The sequence below is a fragment of the Cebus imitator genome, unplaced genomic scaffold (assembly GCF_001604975.1).
Source record: "Cebus imitator isolate Cc_AM_T3 unplaced genomic scaffold, Cebus_imitator-1.0 Scaffold148, whole genome shotgun sequence".
NCBI lineage: Eukaryota > Metazoa > Chordata > Mammalia > Primates > Cebidae > Cebus > Cebus imitator.
In genome coordinates this window covers 747,553-770,721 of record NW_016107463.1, presented here as the reverse complement: position 1 = coordinate 770,721, position 23,169 = coordinate 747,553, and the positions used below count along the sequence as shown (strand labels likewise).

Sequence of the window (23,169 nt, the reverse complement as noted above, 5' to 3'; positions counted from 1 at the left end):
TTGTATTTTTAGTAGAGACGGGGTTTCACCATGTTGACCAGGATGGTCTCGATCTCTTGACCTCGTGATCCACCCGCCTCGGCCTCCCAAAGTGCTGGGATTACAGGCTTGAGCCACCGCGTCCGGCCAAGATTTTTTTTTTTTAAGAGATAAAGTTTTGCTCTGTCATCCAGGCTACAATGCAACAGCAAATTATGGCTCACTGACGCCTCAAACTCTTGGCCTCAAGCAATCCTACTGCCTCAGCTCCCCCCCCACGTAGCTGGGACCACGTGCCTGCCTAATTTTTAAAATCTTTTTGTAGAGTTGGGGTCTTGCTATGTTGCCCAGGCTGGCCTTGAACTCCTGGCCTCAAGTGATCCTCCTGCCTAAGCCTCCTAAAGCACTAGGATTATAGGTATAAGCCACTGTGTCTGGTGTGAATTTTTTTTTTTTTTTTTCAGACAGTTTCGTTCTGTCACTCAGGCCGGAGTGCAGTGGTGCAATATCAGCTAACTGTAACCTCTACCTCCTGGGTTCAAGTGATTCTCCTCAAGTCTCCTAGGTAGTTGGGATCACTGGTAAGTGCCAGCACACCCAGAGAATTTTTGTATTTTTAGTAGAGATGGAGTTTCGCCATGTTGGCCAGGGTAGTCTAGAACTCCTGATCTCCAAGTGATCCATCCGCCTTGGCCTCCCAAAGTGCTAGGATTACAGGCACAAACCACTGCGCGTGGCTGCCTGGCCTGAACTTAAGATTTTGAAAAAAGATAATCAGGCGGCTGAGGTCTCTTGTAAACAACGAGTTTCATTTTATGAACTTTCTTTTTTTTTCTATGATCTTTCTTTAATGGAAATCGGAGACATCAAAATCCTGTGAATAAAGGTAATTTTTAAAGTTTTAGGGGTTTAGTAAACTACACTGATAATTTTGCAATACTATTAAAAATTTCAGAAAAGTGTTTTTATCTAAAATATAGTCAATATACTACAAATTTATAAGAAAAATTAAGCAGAAATGACTATGCAGGAAATGTAATTTTAATTACTTACTTCCTTCTAATGACTTTCTGTAATTCACATTAGTATTGCCTGGCAATTTAGGAACAAACCTATAAACGTGAGTTTTACTAATCCAGCTCCAACCACCATATCCTGTCACTCTGTACTCTTCACCTTTTTGTTTCCAAACCTGGTGTAAATGAAAACATTTTGATTAAACAATAACAATGACAATGCTTATAAACCACATGTGGTTTCATACATTTTTACCAAACAAGTGTCAAAGTCAGGCAAATATAATTTACTAATCATTCCCAGGTTTTTCCAAGTCGGGACAAAAAAATTTACTAATCAATTTAATTTTCACTGGGAATAAAGATAAAAAAAATACTCCCTTTTAGTATTTAAAATTTAACACAATTTTACAGTAACAATTTTAAATTTATAACAATTAAACTGGCCTCATAAACCTCATATATTCTACTAAGATAAATCAGTGCTTTATAAATTTGCCAGAAAGATGTACTTCATTCCTCATATATTAATTAAAAGACCATGTTAAAAGCAGACCAAGTGCAGTGGCTCACGCCTGTAATCCTAGCACTTTGGGAGACCGAGGCAGCAGGATCACCTGAGGTCAGGAGTTCAAGACTTGCCTGGCCAACATGACGAAAACCTGTCTCTACTAAACAAAAATGAGCCAAGGGTGGTGGTGCACACCTGTTATCCCAGCTACTCGGGAGGCAGAGGCAGGAAAATCATTTGAACCTGGGAGTCAGAGGCTGCAGTGAGCCAAGATTGCGCCACTGCACTCTAGTGGGCAACAGAGCGAGACTCTGTCTAAAAAAAATAAATAAAAAGACTATGCCAAAAGTAAAATAAAATTAGTTAAGTATTCAAAGTTTCAGAATAAAAGTCTTAGAAATGGCTAACACTATTTTAAAGGGTTGTTATAAAAATTACCTGGTGTTTCACTGGAAATGTGTATTTGACCCATGTTGCTTGCTGCATTGTTTCTTCCTCTTCCTGTTTTTTCTCTTTTTTTTTGACTTTCTCCTTTTCTTCTCTTTCAATTGATGTCATCCGGTGTAACCTAAGAGTGCATGAATAGAAAGACAAAGTTAATCTAAAAGAATAAACAGAAAAGATAAAATGCAATACTGAAAAATTAGGAAGACAAAGCAGACTTGGTTATAATCCTACAAAACAGACAACCACAACTGACAGAAATTAGTTGTACAATTCCTTAATAAGAAAAGGCAAAGGGTACAGAAAGTCAAAAACAAGAAATGCTATCCTTTCCATGCCTCCGCATAAGAAACAATTATGATTTATTCCTAAAACATTTCATGCATATACCAACATTTATGTATCTCTTTACACAATCCATTATATATTCACACATATGAATTTTTTTTTTTTTTTTTCTTGAGACAGTGTTTTGCTCTGTCACCCAGGCTGGAGTGCAGTGGTGCAATCTCAGCTCACTGCAGCCTCTGCCTCCTCGATTCAAGTGATTTTCCTTGCTCAGCCTCCTGAGTAGCTGGGACTACAGGCGTGTGCCACCATGCCCGGCTAATTATTGTATTTTTAGTAGAGATAAGGTTTCACCATGTTGGCCAGGATGGTCTCCATCTCCTGACCTCATGATCCACCCACCTTGGCCTCCCAAAGTGCTGGGATTACAGGCATGAGCCAGGGTACCCAGCCATATATATGTATTTTATAGTCAACCCACCACTACAGTTTTTGGTTTTTTAATTTTTTTTATTTTTTTATTTTATTTTTTTTTTTTTGAGACGGAGTTTCGCTCTTGTTGCCCAGGCTGGAGTGCAATGGCGCGATCTCGGCTCACCGCAACCTCCGCCTCCTGGGTTCAGGCAATTCTCCTGCCTCAGCCTTCTGAGTAGCTGGGATTACAGGCATGAGCCACCATGCCCAGCTGATTTTTTGTATTTTTAGTAGAGACGGGGTTTCACTATGTTGACCAGGATGGTCTCGATCTCTTGACCTCGTGATCCACCCGCCTCGGCCTCCCAAAGTGTTGGGATTACAGGCGTGAGCCACCGCGCCCGGCCGTTTTTGGTTTTTTTAGATGAAGTTTTGTTCTTGCTGCCCAGACTGGAGTGCAATGGTGGGATCTTGGCTCACTGCAACCTCTGCCTCCCAGGTTCAAGCAATTCTCCTGCCTCATCCTCCCAAGTAGCTGGGATTACAGGCATGCGCCACCACGCCTGGCTAATTTTGTAATTTTTTGTAGAAACAGGTTTCTCCATGTTGGTCAAGCTGGTCTTGAACCCCTTACCTCAGGAGATCCACCTGCCTTGGCCTCCCAAAGTGTTGGGATTACAGGCATGAACCACCATGCCTGGCCCTCAACTACAGTTTTTAAACAATAGATAATTACTTTAGAAGATCTTTCCTTATCAAAATACACAGATCTTTTTAAGGAATTAAAAAATATGCCACTGCATGAATACTGCATGTAATATAATTTATTACACCAGGTTACTGTTAAAGAATACTTTGTTTCCAGAGTTTTTTCCTTTCTAAAAACAAAGACCAAAGAATCCAAAAACGTTTATTTTATCCACCAATATTTCTGATTCTCACAAGCACTGGGGATTTTAAAGTGTTCACAGGGTCTATTAACAGAAATCAGGTTTCTTACATCCACAGACAAAAGGGCCCATAAGGCCCCAACTTTGGAGAGAGGAAGGATGAGGAAGGTCAACCCATATTGACCTAAATCATGAGACACAGGCATCACTCTTCCTCAGGCAGGAAAGGAAATCACTGCACCTACCAGTAAAGACCAGGCCTGTGGCAAAGCTCTACATTTAGGTGATTAGATTCAATTTTAATAAATCAAAATATTTCTCATAAACAGAGACATGAAGCAAAACCTACAAAGAAAGGAGCTCTTGTCTCTAAGAGCGCCAATGGCAAAAGAACTGCTTTTATCACACCCTAACCAGGTGCAGCCAATTTCTCATGTACAGCTCTGTGGAAAGAATAGAGACCTTTTGTTAACTTGGGATAGTGATGCCGAAAAGACGTGGGAGGGGATTTCAGTCTTTTTACCTCCTTTTACCCCACCAAAAACTCCCCATCTCTCTCCCTGCTTCTTCTCTCCCTCCCAACTTTTAAGAAGGCTTTGTGTCCTTGTGATTGTAGGGCCCCAGAATACAGTCTCCCCCAGGCTGAGAGCTCATACCTAATTCACTGCACACAACTGGTGCAGCAAACATTCTCCATAAGGCTCTTAATAGTCTCTCATAAACTGATGGGAGGAGGGGAAAGGGAGTGGATCCTCACTGGGAGCTAACGTACTCAAATTCCATCCCTCTGCCAACACTCCTGGAACTAAGGAGAAGAACAAGTTCTGGAGGCACAGCATGGCGGATAACCTGACAGTCTCAGGCTACAAGAGTAAGTAGGGAGTGACTGTGCCAGGAGGACTGTATAGGATTTCTCACGGAGATTTTGTGGGCTTGGCTTCTAGACACCTCTGAAAGGCCAGGTCCAGCATGGCAACTGGGCCATTTTCGCTGACAGAGGCCAGGAATGGAGCACTGTCTGAAGAACTCTAGTGCGGTGGCACCCCAGGAGCTCACAGCTGGGCTGGATGCTCAGTTATGTTCTTGGTGTCTATGAGGCAAACAGGTCCCTTTTATCACCAAATACAAAGGCTTCTCTTTGCGGAGGAAGCAAGGCCAGTTAGGCCATTTTATAGCTAATCTGCTACCTATCCCAGAGCAGCACGCTGGTGGGTATGCCAGTGGCAGATTTTCCTTCTACTTCTCCTTGGTCAACTAAGTCGGATCAGGAGAATGGACTGAACTTCAACTCCACTCCTAATCTCTCCATGGTGCCCAGGGTTTTGCGGTGTTTTGCTATCACAGTCAAAGCCATAACAAACAACATTTTATGTAATTCTTGGTAAACCTGGGGAGTAGCCCTCTATATCCTCCTGTGGTGAGATGGCTGGGTCCAAAAGTTCTTGCACTTAAAATGCTGACAGATATGGTGTCAAACTGCTTTGTAGAACAGTGCAATCATAGCTCCACACTACCACCCATCGTAAAGCCACCCTGTGTTCTTTTCCCTTCACTTATGCTGAGTTAGTACTGAACTTCTAAAACCGTTAGTCAAACTCAGAGGTAAAAAATACTATCCCATTGTTTTCAATTATGAGAGAAGTAATCATTTTTTAGGTCTACTGGCCTTTCATATTTATTTTTCTGCAAAATGCCTGTTCAAATCCTTTGTCTTGTCTGTATTAGACTATTAGTACTTTTCATTTATAAAAGGTCTTTGTCAATTAAGAAAATTTTCCATTTGTAGTACAAATGTTTTTCCTCAGTTTGTCATCTGTCTTTTGAGTTTGATTATAATAACATTTTTTCCACTCAGAATTTTAAATACATGTATCCACTTTTTTCCTCTATGGCATCTGGATTTTTTATCTGTTTAAAAAGAAAGTATCACAACAAAAACATAAATTAATTCACGCTTTCTTATTAAAGTTTTCTTTTGTTTTTAGGGTTTTGGGGTTTCAAAAATTTTTTCATCAATCTAAATATTTTTTGCTAAGGCAGAGATGTAAGTGATATTTTCCCAAACATGCTCTCTTTCCCTTTGTGATGTGCAATGCTACCATGGCTAAAGCCCCATACTTAGGTCTATTTTTAGATTCTCTACTGATTTGTTTTTTCTGTAGAACAAATTACTGAAGCTCCAAAATGTGCTCTCATATCTAGTACCTTTTCCACTAACATCTTTTTCCCCCCCTTTTGGTTATTCTTACACATTAACTTTTTTTTTCTTTTTTTTAAAGACAGGTTGTTTTGCTGTTGCCCAGGATGTAGTGCAGTGGTGCAATCACAGCTCACCACAGCCTTGAACTCTTGGACTCAAGCAATCCTCCTCCAACTTCTGGGCTCAGCTTCCCAAGTAGCCGGCATTACAGTTGCACACCACCACTCCTGGCCAATTTTTATTTTTTTGTAGAGACACGGTCTTGCTATATTGCCCAGGCTGGTCTCAAACTCCTCGCTTCAAGTTGATCCTCCCTCCTCGACCTCTCAAAATGTTGGGATTACAGGCGTGAGCTACTGTGCTCAGTATTCTTGCACATTAACTTTTCTAGATCAAATATTAGTATCATTTTGGTCAAGTGTCCCCTGCCCCAGGATGGAAAATCTTGTTCACAATGCAAAGTGTCTTTCATGTCTTTAGTTAAGCTTTAAAGATTGCTTTTTAATTTTTTAATTAATTAATTATTATTATTTTTTATTGGTAGAGACAGAGTCTCCCTATATTGCCCAGGCTGGTCAAGCAATCCTCCTGCCTCACCCCCCCAAAGTGCTGGGATTATAGGCATGTGCCACCACACCTGGCCTAAAGATGGCTTTACAAAGGCCTTGAATATTTCTTGTTATATTTGGCCTAATGTGGTGGCTCATGCCTGTAATCCCAGCACTTTGGGAGGTAAAGGAGGGTGGATCACTGCCTAAAGACAGGAGTTGGAGACCAGCCCTGGCCAACACAGCAAAACCCTGTCTCTACTAAAAATACGAAAATTAGCCGGGCATGGTAGCATCTGTCTGTAATCCCAGCTACTCGGGAGGCTGAGGCAGAAGAATTACTTGAACCTGAGAGGTGGAGGTGGCAGTAAGCTGAGATGGCGCCACCGCACTCCAGCCTAGGTGGAAGAGTGAGACTGTCTCAACACACACACACACACACATGCACACTCTCTCTCTCTCTCCCCCCCCCCAGGTGTTTGAGGTTTTTGTCGTTGTTCCTGGAATCATTTGTTTCATTACAATTTTTAAAAATATGTAAAATGCAACCAGGTTATGAAACAGAACTTTATCTACAAGCAATATATCAGATGCTTGTCCTACTCCCTGGCAATCATTACTTTTGTGCTAAACATTCCCTTGCTTTTCCTTATACTTTTATAACCTATGTGTGTATATCCCAAATAGTATGAAGTTTGGCCTTTGAAAACTCAGCATCAAGTATAAAACTAGCTGCACAGAGCAATATTGTTACTATCAAAGAAGGTTCCCAGGAAACTATATACTTGTCTCTGGGTCACAGCCCGGCTTCAGCTTTCAGGAAAGTTTACAGACCTCTTTTGGCAAAATCACTGGGTGAGATCATGAGCAAACCCTGAAGATACAGGGCTCACCACAATCAAGGTATCTGGCGGGACTACAGCATAAAACAGGTCTACTACAGCCAAGCATCCAAAGTGGCTGGCTCTGTACTTCCTGCTTTTGGGGCTTCTGAGGTTTGTTTTCCCCACTGACTCGGGATTGGCTTCCTTAGGTAGGCTGCCATTTGTCCACCTGCATTAATGCTTCTGCAATTTTATAGGTGGTATATTTTCTGTTGCTCTGCTTGTCCTGTGGGTTTGCAATTTTTAAAAATTTTGGCCATAGTTTTGGTGCAGTTCAGCGTGGAAAAAAATTATGTGTGTTAATTAATTAGATCAACTGCATATAATAATTGTGTCTATATCTTGTCAGTATTTATATGTTTTATTTCTCTTGGCAAATTGCATTTCCTGGTACATTTAGGAAATGTTAAAATGTAATGTTAATAATTTTATTTATTATTTTTGAGACAGGGTCTCACTCTGTTGCCCATGCTGGAGTGCAGTGGTGCAATTATGGCCCACTGCAGCCTCCAGCTTCTGGCCTCAAGTGATTCTCCTGCCTTGGTTGCCCAAAGTGCTGGAATTACAGGTGGGAGAGCCACCTCGACAGGCCAGTAGTGGGAATATTTTTTGTTTCACATGAATGTTATTGGAAATGCTTCAAGGGTTTCACCAAAAGCATGATAACTTGCTTTGAAATACATCTTTAAAAAAAAAACTTCATATATTCCTATTTATCTAAGAGTTTTACAAAAACAAATAAATAGGCCAGGTGCAGTGGCTCACACCTGTAATCCCAGCACTTTGGGAGGCCAAGGTGGGAGGACCACTTGAGGTCAGAGGTTTAAGACCAGCCTGAGTAACATATGGATACCCCATCTCTACAAAAAAATTTAAAATTAAAAGAAACAAATAAATAATAACAAGCTTAGACAAAATACCTTCTTGTTATCTAATGAGATGATCAAAAGGTTTCCTTTCTTTGACTTTTTTGAGACAGCATCTTGCTCTGTTGCCCAGGCTGGAATGCAGTGGTGTGATCTCAGCTCATTGCAACCTCTTCTTCCTGGGTTCAAGCGAATCTCCTGCCTCAGCTGCCTAGTAGCTGGGACTACAGGCATGCACCACCCTGCCTGGCTAATTTTTGTATTTTTAGTAGATACGGGGTTTCACCATGTTGGCCAGGCTGGTCTAAAACTACCAGGCTCAAGTGATCCACTTGTCTCGGCCTCCCAAAGTGCTGGGATTACAGGCATAAGCCATGCACACAGCCTTTCTCTGACTTTTTTTTTTTTTTTTTTGGAGATGGGAGTCCTGCTTTGTCACCCAGGCTAGAGTGCAGCGGTGTGATCTCGGCTCACTGCAATCTCCGCCTCCTGGGTTCAAGCGATTCTCCTGCCTCAGCCTCCCAAGTAGCTGGGATTACAGGTGCTAGCCACCATGCCCCGCTAACTTTTTTTGTATTTTTAGTAGAGACTGGGTTTTACCATCTTGGCCAGGCTGGTCTTGAACTCCTGACCTCGTGATCCACCCGTCTCAGCCTCCTAAAGTGCTGGGATTACAGGTGACAGCCACCACGCCTGGCTGACATCTTAAAATGGTATAGTATTAATAATCTGCTAGTACTGGACAAGTCTTCTGTGTCTAAGGTGAAGCCAATTTAGCCATGGTTTCTTATACTTTAAATTTACTCCTGAATATATCTGCATACCAATATTTTGATATTTCTTATAGACATACTGATTTGCTATTAATTATTAATAATAAATATTAATAAAGGAGACAGGACCATACTTTTCTATTTGTCTATTTCTATTTATCAAGTTTGATAATTATTTATCAAGTTTCATAACAATTATCAAGTTTCATAACAATTAGTAACATAAACAATTATCTGTAAAATTTCTTCCTTTTTGTATTCTGATAGAAAAGTTTAAATAGAACTATCTGGTTCCTGAAATTAAAGAAAAATGTTATGAAATCATCTGGTCCTGCCATCACCTTACTGACAGGTACAGTGATAACCAGAAATCCTTTTCCTGCCTAAGAGTGTGGCATCTGCCCTACTAAGGACAGAGATCAGTGTGGCGTCCTTCCCAACCCTTCTCCCCACCCAAAAGGAACTCCGTGGGCCCCCTTCTGTGGCAGTGGGAATGGAAGGTGAGGCACAATCAGTTGGGGCCTTCTATTCTACCATCTTGCTCCACTCCTAGGTGGACCCCTTTCTCCGTGGATGTAGGAAACCTGAATACTATGTTAGTAAACTCTGTGAAGGCTTTAAAATTCCAGTTCTAGTAAAAGAGAATCAGAAACATTGGTTAGTATGTCTCTTTTTTAATTCTTGGTTTTGGTTATTTGTGCTGTATTATTATTCCCCCCTTGATAATCTTATCGGAGGCTTGTAAAACATAATGGCATCTAAGTTACGTTTGTTTTCTATTTCATCACATCTGCTCGTCTTTAATACTTTCTTTCTTTGGGTTGGCTCCTTGAGATGTACCCCTAGCTAATTAATTTGCAGTTTTTCTTTTCTAATAAAAGCATTAAAGGCTAGCAACTCCTCCTAAGAAGTCTTTAATTGCATCTCACAAATTTCAATATATGTAGTACTTTCATGAACATCCAGATCAAAATGTTTTCTGGTTTTCATTGTGATTTATATTTGAGCATTTCTTATTTGTTTAGAAGTGTATTTCTTACATTTTAAGTACATAGCTCTTGCATTTCTTTAAAATTTTACAAATGTCTATATCCCTGAACAATACTGTAACATAGTATTATCATACATGCTTTTAAACTCTATATAAATGTAGTATATACATTTATCCTCAGGTATTTTTAGTGATGGAACTGTTTTCTCTTTTACAAATTTTTTATTTTATTTTAGATTCAAGGGGTATATGTGCACTGGGGGGAACTGGGTTTCTATTTCCTCATTATTCTACCCCTGTGCCCCTCCCACTGCCTCCAAATGTTTTCATTCTATTATAAACTTACGAGATTCTCGACACTTGCTGCTCTAATTTTTTTTCACTGCTATGTAAGTCTATTATGAAATGAAAACACAATTTAAACATGTCTAATTATGAGTGCTTAGGAATTGTTTCCATATTTCATCATTATGATATATTATTAAATAATATTATAAGGAACACTCTGCTACAGTATCTTCTCATGTGCACAGTGTAAAAGTTTCTCTTCCCTATCAGGAAGGAGAAGAATTGCATTTTTAACTTTGTTTTTGTCAAACCATTCTCTAAAATGGTTAAAGCAACCACTGCACTAATTGCTCTCTTATCAGAAATGTGTTATACCTGTAATCCCAGCACTTTGGTAGGCTAAGGCAGGCAGATCACTTGAGCCCAGAGTTCGAGAACAGCCTGGGCAACATAATGAGACTCCGTGTCTATAAAAAATACAAGTACTAGCCAGGCACAGTGGCATGCATCTGTAACTACTCGGGAGGCTGAGATGGGAGGATAACCTTAGCCCAGGGAGGTCAAGGCTACAGTGATCCTTGATGGTACCACTGTAGTCCAGCTTGGGCGACAGAGTGAGACCCTGTGTCAAAAAAAAAAAAAAAAAGGTATGTAGTGGAAACACCAAAGAAAACTGGGAGCCATACCTTTAGCAGATGAAAACCATTTAGTAGGCATACATTTACTTTTCTCAAAAACGTTATAAAATAAAATAGATGTAGAAAGTGATATATTTTATTATTTATTTTATATTTTATTTTATTATGTTCCTTTTTTTAAAGATGGAGTCTTGCCCTGTCATGCAGGCTGGAGTGCAGAGGTGCAATCTCTGCTCACTGTAACCTCTGCCTCCCAGGTTCAAGCGATTCTCCTGCCTCAGTCTCCTGAGTAGCTGGATTACAGGCATGTGCTACCACAGCCAGCTAATTTTCGTGTTTTTAGTACCTTGGTCTCCCTAGCTACTGGGATAACAGATGTTGAGGCACAGTGCCTGGCTTGTGTTTGTATTTTTAAAACTATATGGATATGCCTTTGGAGTAGGCTCTGTAGAAAAGACGGGGGCAGGGAAGATAAAACAGTTCTCACTTTTTGCTTTATGCCCTTAAAGATTCTTTCCATTATTTGCCATAACTTTACATTAGTTTTGTAATAATAACTTTTGAATGACTAAAGTTACAAAGCAAGTCTATTGGGGTAAAAAGCAGATTCAAGTCACAAAATTTTCTTTCTTTTTTTTTTTGAGATGGCTGGATGAGCCGCTCTCGTCCTCCAGACTGGAGTGTAATGTCGAGATCTTGGCTCACTGCAACCTCCACCTCCTGGGTTCAAGCGATTCTCGTCACAGCCTCCCAAGTAACAGGGATTACAGGCACCATGCCCGGCTAATTTTTTGTGTTTTTAGTAGAAACAGGGTTTCACAATGTTGGCCAGGCTGGTCTTGAACTCCTGACCTTGTGATCTACCCGCCTCAGCCTCCCAAAGTGCTGATATTACAGGCATGAGCCACTGCGCCCGGCCATGAATATTAGTTCTTATTTGCCATGCAGGATTGTGATGAAGATCAAAAGAGATCTGGTATGCGAAAATTTAAAATATTTTCTAAAGTAAATAGCATTTTTATTGACTAGAAAGAGTACTCACATTTTTTAGTATTTATTCTAGAATGTTCTAGGCACTATGCTAGGAATCTTATTTACATCTGATTGCAGCAAGCTGAGATCGCACCACTGCATACCAGCCTGGGAGACAGTGCAAGATGCCATCTCAAAAAAAAAAAAGAGAAAGAACTAATATTCATTCATGTTTACAACTTACATAGGAAGAAAATGAGGCCAAAAGTAAAGTCCTTAATATGGTCTCTTAAATACATTAAATTTCATTATTAATAGGCTAGTATTTTAAAAGGATGTCCAATATTCATCATTTACAAGGCTCAGAATTCACTTACCTGGTATGTCCTAAAGATTCTCGCCATATTGGTAGCATCACAACTGGTTTAACTGCACACTCCAAAATGGCTAAAGCCAATGCAAATTCTCTGGGTTTACTACACATCTGAACTGCCTTGATCCAATTTGCCCTGTATTTCAGAAGCAATGAAATAAATTATTTCACTAGATTGATCTTAAATTAAAAGCACAATAGTTGTAACTTTGGCCTCCATCTGATTCCAGGGATAAAGACTCTGCTTCCTAGAGACCTTCCAAATAGTAGTGTTGGTTCAGTAAGTTAGAAGTACACTCATCCCTCTAACTTCCTGTCTGCTGACCACATTGACTTCATTAACACATTGGTAATGACGTTTTCAAGTGCACAAATATAACCATCATTTTATAAACATTTGGTATATTTATATCAATAAATCAACCTTAGTTTCCTTTACCTATGTGATGCCCAATTGGGATGAAGAAAGGATGAAGGGATGTTGTTTTCTAATTGGGTGATAGTCAGTCTCAGAGTAGATATGGTAAGAACTTTGGACCCATGGACAGAACCGTTCCATTTGAACTCTCCTGCTGGAGTCAGACAGAATTTATGTGCAAGGTGCCTTCTCTTATCATGATCTTCTCTGTGCTGGTGCTTATTCAAAGCAAATGAATTGGTGGAGTATTGATTGTGGTAGACGCGATACTTCCCTTCTTGACCCAATTTAAAATAATTGTTGATATTTCCTTTCATGACGACTTCCTTTTTGGTGCTCAACCGTGAAATTTCTCCTTGAGAGTTAACTACCAGTACCTGATCAAAAAAATAAAAAGACTGCATTATTTATGTCAATTAAAGATGTAAATTTTATCTAATCAACTATCTTTCAATAATTAAAAGTAATCATTCAAACTAAGTTACATTTTTTTTTTTTGAGATGGAGTCTTGCTCTGTCACCCAGGCTGTAGTGCAGTGCCATGATCTTGGCTCCTGGCATGCTCTGCCACCTGGGTTCAAGCAATTCCCCTGCCTCAGCCTCCTGAGTAGCTGGGACTACAGATGTATGTTACCACACATGGCTACTTTTTTTGTATTTTAGTGGAGACGGGGTTTCACCATGTTGGCCAGGATGGTCTTGATCTCCTAATCTCGTGATCCACCCGCCTTGGCCTCCTCCCAAAGTGCTGAGATTATAGGTGTGAGCCACCATGCCTGGCTAGTTAAATTTTATGATAGAACTTTTGAAGTCTAAAAGCTAAGTTAAAAGCTAAAGCTTCTTGTTTACAATTAAACAACCAAGATATGCTTGCAAAAAGAAAACACATATTAAGTACCTATTACATGTCAGATACTATTATTGACTACTTTCATGTATTAATATTTCAAATATACACATGAAATCATACATATAAATTACTCACCTACCATTTTTTCAAGTTTATAACATATACTTAAAGGAAAATGAAGGTTATCACATGTACTATCCTACCAAAAATATACTCCTAAAAACACCCTTTTGGGTCCTTTTATCATTCCAGCTATAGTGTAAGACCCCATGGATACTCCAAAATAATATTTTCAAACAGTTGATCCCAACTCTTTAGTGGACTATGAAATAATGGGACAAAGAAAAGAAAAGAAAAGAAACAATGGGACTTATTCAGGTTTTTTTTTTTTTTTTTTTTTTTAAGACAGTCACGCTCTGTTGCCCAGGCTGGAGTGCTGTGGTGCAGTCTCAGCTCACTGCAAGCCGGGTTCAAGCAATTCTCCTGCCTCAGTCTCCCAAGTAGCTACGATAACAGGTGTCTGCTACCATGCCCGGCTAATTTTTTGTATTTTTAGTAGAGACAAGGTTTCACCATGTTGGCCAGGGTGGTTTTGAAATCCTGACCTGTGTCCGCTTCAGCCTCCCAAAGCACTGGGATTATAGGCATAAGCGATGGCACCCGGCCTTATTCAGCTTTTTAAAAAATAAAATGTAAAGCAGTAGGCTAGCACAGAAAATATCAGAGTGCTTCCCACATAGTAAAGTAAAATACTATTTCAAAGCTCTTGAGTATGTGTACTGGGCTGCTATGAAAAAATGTGTATCTGACTGAGGGTCAGAGTCAAAAAGAAGTATGAAAGCCATTGCTTTTAAGCAACTGCTGTGATGTTAAGAACATCATTTATTCTTGCATATATCTACCCTGCAAATAATTCTCATATCTGGGAGATACAGAGGGGCCATGTCCTGTCACCATGGCTAGCTGAAGGGCAGAGATACTGAGTCCTATCTTTAATCCCACTGTTCATGATCAGAGCTGGGATCCCATGCTGTCCTATCCACAGTCCTTCTGCTGTCCATGGGTAAGCCTCATCCTTTAGCTGCAGGTTCACCTGAAGTGATCATAGCAAGAACTGAACAGTGAATCATCTACAGTTCTTTAATAAAGTATAAAACCCAAAATAGCCTACTGATACGTGTAAAGAAGGCTTTAATTCTTTAGAATTATATGTAGAATAAAACTGATCGTGTAGTAAGAAAGTGTATCAGCTGTTCATAGCATTTTTATGCCTTGACTGAAATTTGGGTACGCAACTATATTTATGAAGCCTAATAGTTTCAACCTTGTTACCTACTACAGTTTTGGAAATAGAGAAAATACAATTCAAAAGTAGGTCTACAAATTTCTACAAATTTCCAGCCCTATTTTTAAAATATGGTAATTAAAATTATCTCCCATTCCACAGATTTTTGTTTTAGACAGAAAGAACACACCTCTTTGCCCTCCTTAAATAACTTATTTGCTTCATGGGCAGCAGCTGCTACCTGCTGGCTCTTCAGCTGACTAAGTTTGCTATCTGGATTCCGCAATCTGGTGATGATTCGAGTTGAGCCAGATGTTCCTTTTCCAGCTCCAGGAGATTCGCTTAGCTCCCCGTTGGACTTCTCCGATTTGAAGTCACCTATTGTCAGATGAAAAGGCCACAAAGCAATTGCTGACAATAAGTAAATAATTATAACTACCTTATTTCACCAAAACTTGTATCTGGTGTATATGTAAGATTCACAAAGTTAACAGATAAAAAAAAAAAGCCCTTGAATGGCAAAGCAAGTATCATTAATCCTTAAGTCCTTTGTTTAAAAGAAAATGTATCATAACTTTACTGTGAGTCATCTATTATTCCACAAAAAATTCAAACATGCTAGGTTATCTGTTTCAAAGCTCATCTATTTGAAAACAGGAAGGGCTGGTACAAACATACAAGTAACAAACATAATAATAACTCAAAAAGCAAACTAACAAAATGTTGTCTTATATACATTCAATATGGATTTCTGTATAAAAAGGTGTAAGTTTTGGAAAGATTTCCACTGAAATTTTGTTTAAATACCAAAGAGTTTTGAGCTTATAAACATAAATGTCATGGATTTTCCACTTGGGAATTCAGATAATTATTTGTGTATGCTGATCAATATTAAAAATAAACTAGTTTTTGATAATCTAATAAAGACCTCTCAACATTTTCCTAGTAATTTAATTTTTAAAGTGACAAACTGAAGTGCCCAGGAGCAATTTCTGCTTTTATATACTGATGAACGTCATTTTGGCTGAATTTTTTTTTCCTTTTTTTTGAGATAGGGTCTCAGTCTGTTGCCCAGGCTGGAGTGCAGTGGCACAATCTCAATTCACCTCAGTCTCAACCCCCCCAGGTTCAGGTGATTCTCTCATCTCAGCCTTCCAAGTAGCTGGAACCAAATAGCATGTACCACCATACCGGGCTAATTTTTTGTATTTTCTGTAGGGAGGAGGTTTTGCCATGTTGCCCAAGGCTGGAAAAATTTGTATACATTCTAAAACTACTGCATCACTGTTCAATTTTTATTGACCAGACAGTTGAATAAGCTCTGATTTTTCCTTTTTGATTTATAGCTTTAAAAAAATTAAGACACTGTGGCACTGGCAAATGAAAAGACAGATAATTTACTATATTATATATAACGAAGATGGCATTAAAAGTAAATAGAGAAAAACTAGGATTGGGAAAACTGGCTGTGCATTTTGGGGAAAAAATTAAGACCATTTCGTAAACATCTGTTAATTTTACCTGTTCCATGCCCCTTCTTTCCTTTGGGGAGATGCTTCCCTCACAGCTGCCTTGCCATATTTTAATCATATGATTCTGCCAGGGATGCAAATCAAGTATGTTGCCCCTTTGGAGTGGGCATCAGGACCCAGCATGGCCAGACAAAGCACACCACTAGCTGGCTACAGTGACTGTCCCAGGACTGGCTATTTGGCTCAATCCTCTTAAGCATCTTTTTCCACGTTTTAAAATCTGGAGATGGAGAAAGGGTCTTTGCTTTTTGTGATAATAATAAGCAGGAAGGGTGTAAATCAGAAGTTGGCCACTTTTATTCCCATAACATTGAGAAAATCGTCAATAACAGGAAGCAGTAAGCCAATCACGGAGAAGAAATAAAGAGAAAAATATGAAAAGGCAAAATTCAGAAGTAGCCTCGATAACCTCATTTGGCTCCCCAGATCCAATAAGTTACCTGAGGCTTGACTTCCCAATACTATAAGTCAATAAAATTCCCCTTTCAAGCAAGTCTGATGGATTTTTATCAAAACCAGTAAAGTCTAAATAATCCAGTAGAATATTTTAAGATTTTTGACTCCAAAGTATCATACTACTAGTTTTGAAAATAGAGAAAATACAATTCAAAAGTAGGTCTACAAATTTCCAGCCCCTATTTTTTAAGGTATGGTAATTAAAATTATCTTACATTCCACAGATTTTTGTTTTAAAAAGAAAGAACACATCTCTTTGCCCTCCTTAAATAGTAAGTCAAAATGGAGAGAGGGTGCTGAGCATCTTGCCATCCATCCCAGGCTGCTAAGCAAGTCACTTTGGATGTGTGGTAGCAAAGCAGTTGGTCAGACTATCAATTTTCTTTTGGGTCTCAGATCATCAAGTTGTTTTTCTTTTTTGGAGATGGAGTTTCACTCTTGTCACTGAGACTGGAGTGCAGTAGGCATGATCTCGGCTCACTGCAACCTCTGCCTCCCAGGTTCAAGCCATTCTCTTGCCTCAGCCTCCCAAGTAGCTGGGATTACGGGCACCTGCCACCATGCCCAGCTAATTTTTTTCTATTTGTAGTAGAGACGGGGTTTCACCATGTTGGTTAGGCTGGTCTCGAACTCCTGACCTAAGGTGATGCACCCGCCTTGGCCTCCCAAAGTGCTGGGATTACAGGCATGAGCACCATAACCGGCCTTCAGATGATGGAGTTTTATGACAAGATGTTGAACTATGGTGGTTAGTTCTTGGGACCATGTATAAAGTTCTATAATAGATACTTTTTAGACATCGTTTGGTCTAGGTCAGATTTCCTGAAAACAGAAAGAGAATGACATAGTGCTTTTAAAAAGCTTCCTAATTCAGAGCCAACAGTCCAATACTGCTCAGAGTCAATTCCTTTGTCACTTGCTAAAGGTAGTGCAAATAAGGGAAAATTCAACCACAGGGGTAAGACTTAAAGGAATGGAGAAAGAGAACTAGGCTGAGGGCAGAGGTCCTTACTGAACACCCTCTGCCCAAAGGCCATATTCCTCCTATTATAAAGCAGTGAAGCCTGTGATACAGCCTGATGGCAAGATACAGATCTATATCAACCTCTGCAACTCATTGCTTAATGATACCAGAGGCAGAAGTCTACACAAACTCTTCACATGAGGGCTAGGACTACTGGCCTACTCGACAGTTGAACCAGGGAAATGGAGGGTGTTCACCTTCAGAGACACTAAAGCAAGTTTCTGCGCATTAAGTAGTAGCTGGGAATCCAGGAATCTACAAGTGAGTGCTACTGTCAGAAAAATAACCCAAACCTGCCAAATAAGGATGTATGACTGTTTAATCTTACAGAAGTCCACAATAACCCAACCCCAATAACATCTGGCAGGAACCAGGCAGCTAAAACAGAATGGCCTCCAGAAGGAGAATCTTCTCATATGCTTCTCATCTCTCAACCACAGCCATTCTCCCAGAAAACCAATGGCATCCAGATTTATTAAAGAACACCTCCACTATGTTTATGAGTGTCATAAGCAGTTAAATTGATAATGTGGCTCATGAATTGTGAGATCAAGATAAGCGAGATCTATCGAAATTAATGTACAACACACAGAAATACTAGATTTGGGTCTAGAGACAATGACAGGATATAACTGTGGGAAAGAGATTTTTGAAAAAGTTTTAAGTTGTGGGTGAAATCTTTGCATTATATTAGGCAGAGCCATTTTTGAATTTTACGTATGAGAACAAATGTGAGTACACACATGTGCTGACCTACCAAAGGATGGAATGGAGATATTTACTATGCTATAATCTTTGCAGCATCCCTCTTTCCTGGGAAAACCATTTCTACCCAACTCCAGTCATATACTTTTGCTGGAGGCATCAATCGTACTACCCTGCCTACCCTGGCCATAGGGGTAGAAAGAATGTGATCCAAGATAAGCCACTCAAATTCCTTCCTCAAGGACTTTTGATTTGGAGCAGAAGCAGGGGCCTTGTCTTTGGGTCATAGACCTTGGAAAGGTATAAATACAACTTGCTGGTGCCTTCTTCCCTGCCACATTGGAAAAGCCTGCCTGTGTTGGGAGAGAATGAGGTTCACACACACAAATATATGTGGACCTGAAAGGTGAGAGAGAAAGAGAGGAAAACAAAGAGTTCGATATCTGAGGGTCCAGTTATGCCTGATGATGGCTGGAACTTCCCAACTCTATGAGCTAATTAAATTCCCTCTTAAGTTATTTTAAATTGGTTTGGTCACTTGTAACTGAAAAAGTCCTAATTAAAACAGATTTCCAACTCAGATCAAATGAAAATTACACTTTGAACAGATTGAAAACAAAGTTATAGAAGTATTATGAAGAATTACTGTAAAATGTATGTATATTCTTGGGATGGGGATAGCCCTCCTTAATAAAACACAAAATCCCGGGAAACTCTAAAGAAAAAGATTCGTAAATTTAACTATATAAAAATGTAAAAATTTCTGCATGACAACACAGAGCCAAAAATAGGCAATTACTATACAAATATATACATATATAAAATTGAAGATTAATAGCCATAATATATACAGCATTCCCATTCCTAAAATTCATTAAGGAAAAATAACAAAACTCATTAGGAAGAAGTGAGAAAAAGATATGAATAAGCAATTCACAGGAAGTTCAACAAACACATGTAAGAAACTTAACCACATGAGTAAGGATATGCAAATTTTTATATGAAATACTTTTCACCCCTGGCAAAAATGTTAAGAGAAATGATATTGTTGAATTTAAGTGAGAGAATAAGGAAACAGATTATATCTAAATTACTTGTATAAATCTCTTTGATATACAATTAAGTAGTAGCCATCACTGTTTTTATAAATGTAGCTACCAGCAAGTCCACTTACTATTTCAATAGTGCCAGAAATACCTGTGCAAGTACACAAAGATACATGTTAAGGATGTTCAAAAACACCACTATCTGTAATAATGAAAAACTGTTAACAACCTACATGTCCATTAATAGAGAAATAGTAGATGAATTATGGTTCATCCATACTCTGGGGTACCATGCAGCAGTTAAAAAAAAAATGAATTCAATTCATTACAGAAAAAGATTCTCTACATGTATCACTGAGTTTAAAAAATCAGGATGCAGAATAATACATGCAGAATGATCCTGTTTATGTTTAAAAAAATACCTAAAACTAAAAAATCACCCAAAGCCCCCCACCAAAACTTTATGCACATACATACATAAATGTAACTGCAGAAAGATCTAAAATGTTACACACGAAACTGTTGACAGATGGTGGTTACCTTTGGGGAGGGTAGTATGAAAAGGATCTTTCTTCCCCGTTCTGTGGCTTTTGTATATTTTTTAAACAAAACATTGAGTGGAAGTGCTATCTGTGTTTAAAAAAATAAAGGCAACAAACATCTAAATTTTCCCACCCCCACCAGCCTTTCATTAAAAAAATTTAAAACTAAAAAATAATAATAAAGAAAAAAAAAAGAAAAACCTCCCTTTAATGGAATGGATAAAGTATATTCTTACCTATCTCTTCTTGAATAGAGACAGGTGTATGAGATTCTCTTTCTCCATTTTCAGGATCATCAGCTGCCTTAGCAGATTCACTCTGGGAAGAATTTAGTTCACTGCTGCTGTTACTGTTTTCCAGATTAGGCTGGATGGAGGTAGTGGTAACACTAGTGTTACTGCTCTCACATGTCTTGTTAGGTTCTTCTAGAAAAATAGAATATCTGATTTTTAAATTGGAAATCACATGAAAAATGACGAATTGTCAGAAAAGACATTTGTTTTAGAATTTCATTACAAAGCTGTATTTTTAAAAGAAAAGCTGTTCGTGTATGAGTAATGCAATGTGTAAAAGAAAGTGATAAGCAACACCCTATGAGTTATTTTTTTAAGTCTTCGAGGATATTAACTCACTGACTTTTTTGGGGTTGGGGGGTGAAGGCCCAACCCTAACTCACTGACTCTTATCACCTTAGTCTCCAGTACACGGCAGACAATCTTTCGGATACCTTGGAGAATAACCAAGTGATATGACTATCTCTCAAAACTTACAGTGCACCAGATATTGCAGAGGTGGTTTTGCTGAGATAATAATCAAAATCTGAAGCTTATAGTCTTACTTTTCGAAAGTACTCAAACAGTATTAGAAACAGAATTAAGTAGGATTATTTACCTCTACAGTTTTCTGCCTGAATACTATGCCCCCGAAATTAACTAGAAGGTAATGCCTAAATGTGCTTATTAACTTCTTCTTCTTTTTAAGACAGAGTCTCACTCTGTTGTACAGGCTGGAGTGCAGGGGCACCATCTTGGCTGACTGCAGACTGCACCTCCCAGGTTCAAGAGATTCTCCTGCCTCAGCCTCCTGAGTAGCTGGGACTACAAGTGCACACCACTACACCTGGATAAATTTTTTTTTGTATTTTTGGTATTCACCATGTTGGCCAGGCTGGTCTCAAACTCCTGACCTCAGGTGATTCGCCTGCCTCGGCCTCCCAAAGTGGCTGGGATTACAAGTGTGAGCCACCACCCCCAGCTGTGATTATTAAATTCTAAGGACAATTTAATAGTATCACAAAGAGTATAGTCTTAAAAGCATATAAAAATTATCACTATCATGAGCAGAAAGCTTGTCTTTCTATGGTAGTTCAGAAATTAAGAAGCTTCTTCTGCATTTGTTTTTGCCACTGACAAGATACTCTTCAAATCACCTAAAGTAAAAATTGGTTGACAGTCTACTACAGTAACTATCTCTAAAGTATAATGTCGGGTTTCAGGAAAAAACCCAACAACTTGATAAAAATATGGGAAAATATGTGAACAGTCACAAAAGAAAATGGCCTTTAGGCATATGGAAACAAGCCTAGCTGAAACTAAGAGAAAGTAAAATAAAACTATACGAAGAAACTATTCTCAGTTATCAGACTGGCAAAAATCCAAGTTTCATAATACACGAAGGGAAAATTACACATGCATTTACTTAACATAGCAATCCCATGTCTAGAAATCCAGCCCAAAATACACTAAAACAAAAAAAAATACTAAATTACTTCTCTATAGAGCTATTCATTGGAGTATTTAAAATGGTAAAAGACCCAAAAATAAAGAAAATGTTCATGAAGGTCTGGAGCAATGGCTCACACCTGCAATCCCAGCACTTTGGGAGGCTGAGGTGGGCGGATCACCTGAGGTCAGGTGTTCAAGGCCAGCTTGGCCAACATGGCGAAACCCTATCTCTACTAAAAATATAAAAATTAGCCAGGCATAGTAGTGTGTGCCTCTAGTCCTAGGTACTTGGGAGGTCGAGGCAGGAGGATCGCTTGAACCGGAGGGGCAGAGGGTTCAGTGAGTCGTGACTGTGCCACTGCACTCCAGCCTGGGTGACAAAGTGAGACCTTGTCTAAAAAAACAGGTCGGGGGGTGGGCACAGTGGCTCCCACCTGTAATCCCAGCACTTTGGGAGGTTGAGGTGGATGGATCACCGGAGGTCAGGTGTTCAAGACCAGCCTGGCCAACATGGTGAAACCCCATCTCTACTAAAAATACAAAAATTAGCCCATTGTGGTGGTGCATGCCTGTAATCCCAGCCACTCAGGAGGCTGAGGTAGAAGAATCCCTTGAACCTGGAAGGCAGAGATCACAGTGAGCTGAGATCGCATCACTGTACTTCAGCCTGGGTGACAGACTGAGACTCTGTTTCCAAAAAAAAAAAAAGAAAAAAGACAATGCCCATCTGGTTGATAAAAGATGGTATACACAATGAAATACAATGCACTGTAGAAAGAACTGAGGATGATCACTATGTTCACATCAAATGATCTCCAAGATTAAATGTTAAAAGCAAGGTGTAGAAAAATACTTATGCTCCCTTTTGTATGAGAAGGTGAGGAAATACAAATTTATAAACAGATTTTGCTTTTATTTATTAAAAAAAACAAAACTAACTAGGCACGATGGCTCATGCCTGTAATCCCAGCACTTTGGGAGGCCGAGGCAGGTGAATAACAGGCTCACGAGTTCAAGACCAGCCTAGTCAAGATGGTGAAACTCCGTTTCTATTAAAAACACAAAAACTAGCTGGACCCAGTGGCAGGTGCCTGTAATCCCAGCTACTCGGAAGGCTGAGGCAGGAGAATTGCTTGAACTCAAGAGAGGCTGTAATGAGTTGAGACCATGCCACTGTACTCCAGCCTGTGACTGTCTCAAAAACAAAACAAAACAAAACAAGAAACATTGAAGAATAACCAAAAACCAATAAAAATGGCTACTTATAAGCGAAAAGAAAGACACCATTACCTAGAGAAAGAATGAAAGTGAAAATTCTCTGAATATCTCCAGTTACATAGTTTTGAATTCATAATAATGTAAATGTTCTACATTTTCAAAACTTAAAGTTATTAAAGAAATGCAATCCCTAAAAAAAGAAAATAAACTGAAACAAATGAACTGTGTATCAAGCTGTGCATATAACTACATAAAGGATTATTATCATCTTTTTTTTTTTTTCTTTTTTTTTTT

At 39.1% G+C, this 23,169-nt stretch overlaps 1 protein-coding gene across 1 annotated transcript in view; it reads right to left on the bottom strand.

Moving 5' to 3' along the window:
• Nucleotides 1–23,169, bottom strand: part of BPTF (bromodomain PHD finger transcription factor) — a 137,107-nt gene that overhangs the window by 52,273 nt on the left and 61,665 nt on the right. The window contains exons 6-11 of the mRNA XM_017542842.2: nucleotides 20,170–20,358; nucleotides 14,819–15,009; nucleotides 12,515–12,870; nucleotides 12,080–12,211; nucleotides 1,945–2,074; nucleotides 1,033–1,171 (exon numbers count right to left, since the gene is read on the bottom strand). Of these exons, the coding sequence (XP_017398331.1) occupies nucleotides 1,033–1,171; nucleotides 1,945–2,074; nucleotides 12,080–12,211; nucleotides 12,515–12,870; nucleotides 14,819–15,009; nucleotides 20,170–20,358 (1,137 nt within the window). The remainder of the gene's footprint in view (nucleotides 1–1,032; nucleotides 1,172–1,944; nucleotides 2,075–12,079; nucleotides 12,212–12,514; nucleotides 12,871–14,818; nucleotides 15,010–20,169; nucleotides 20,359–23,169) is intronic.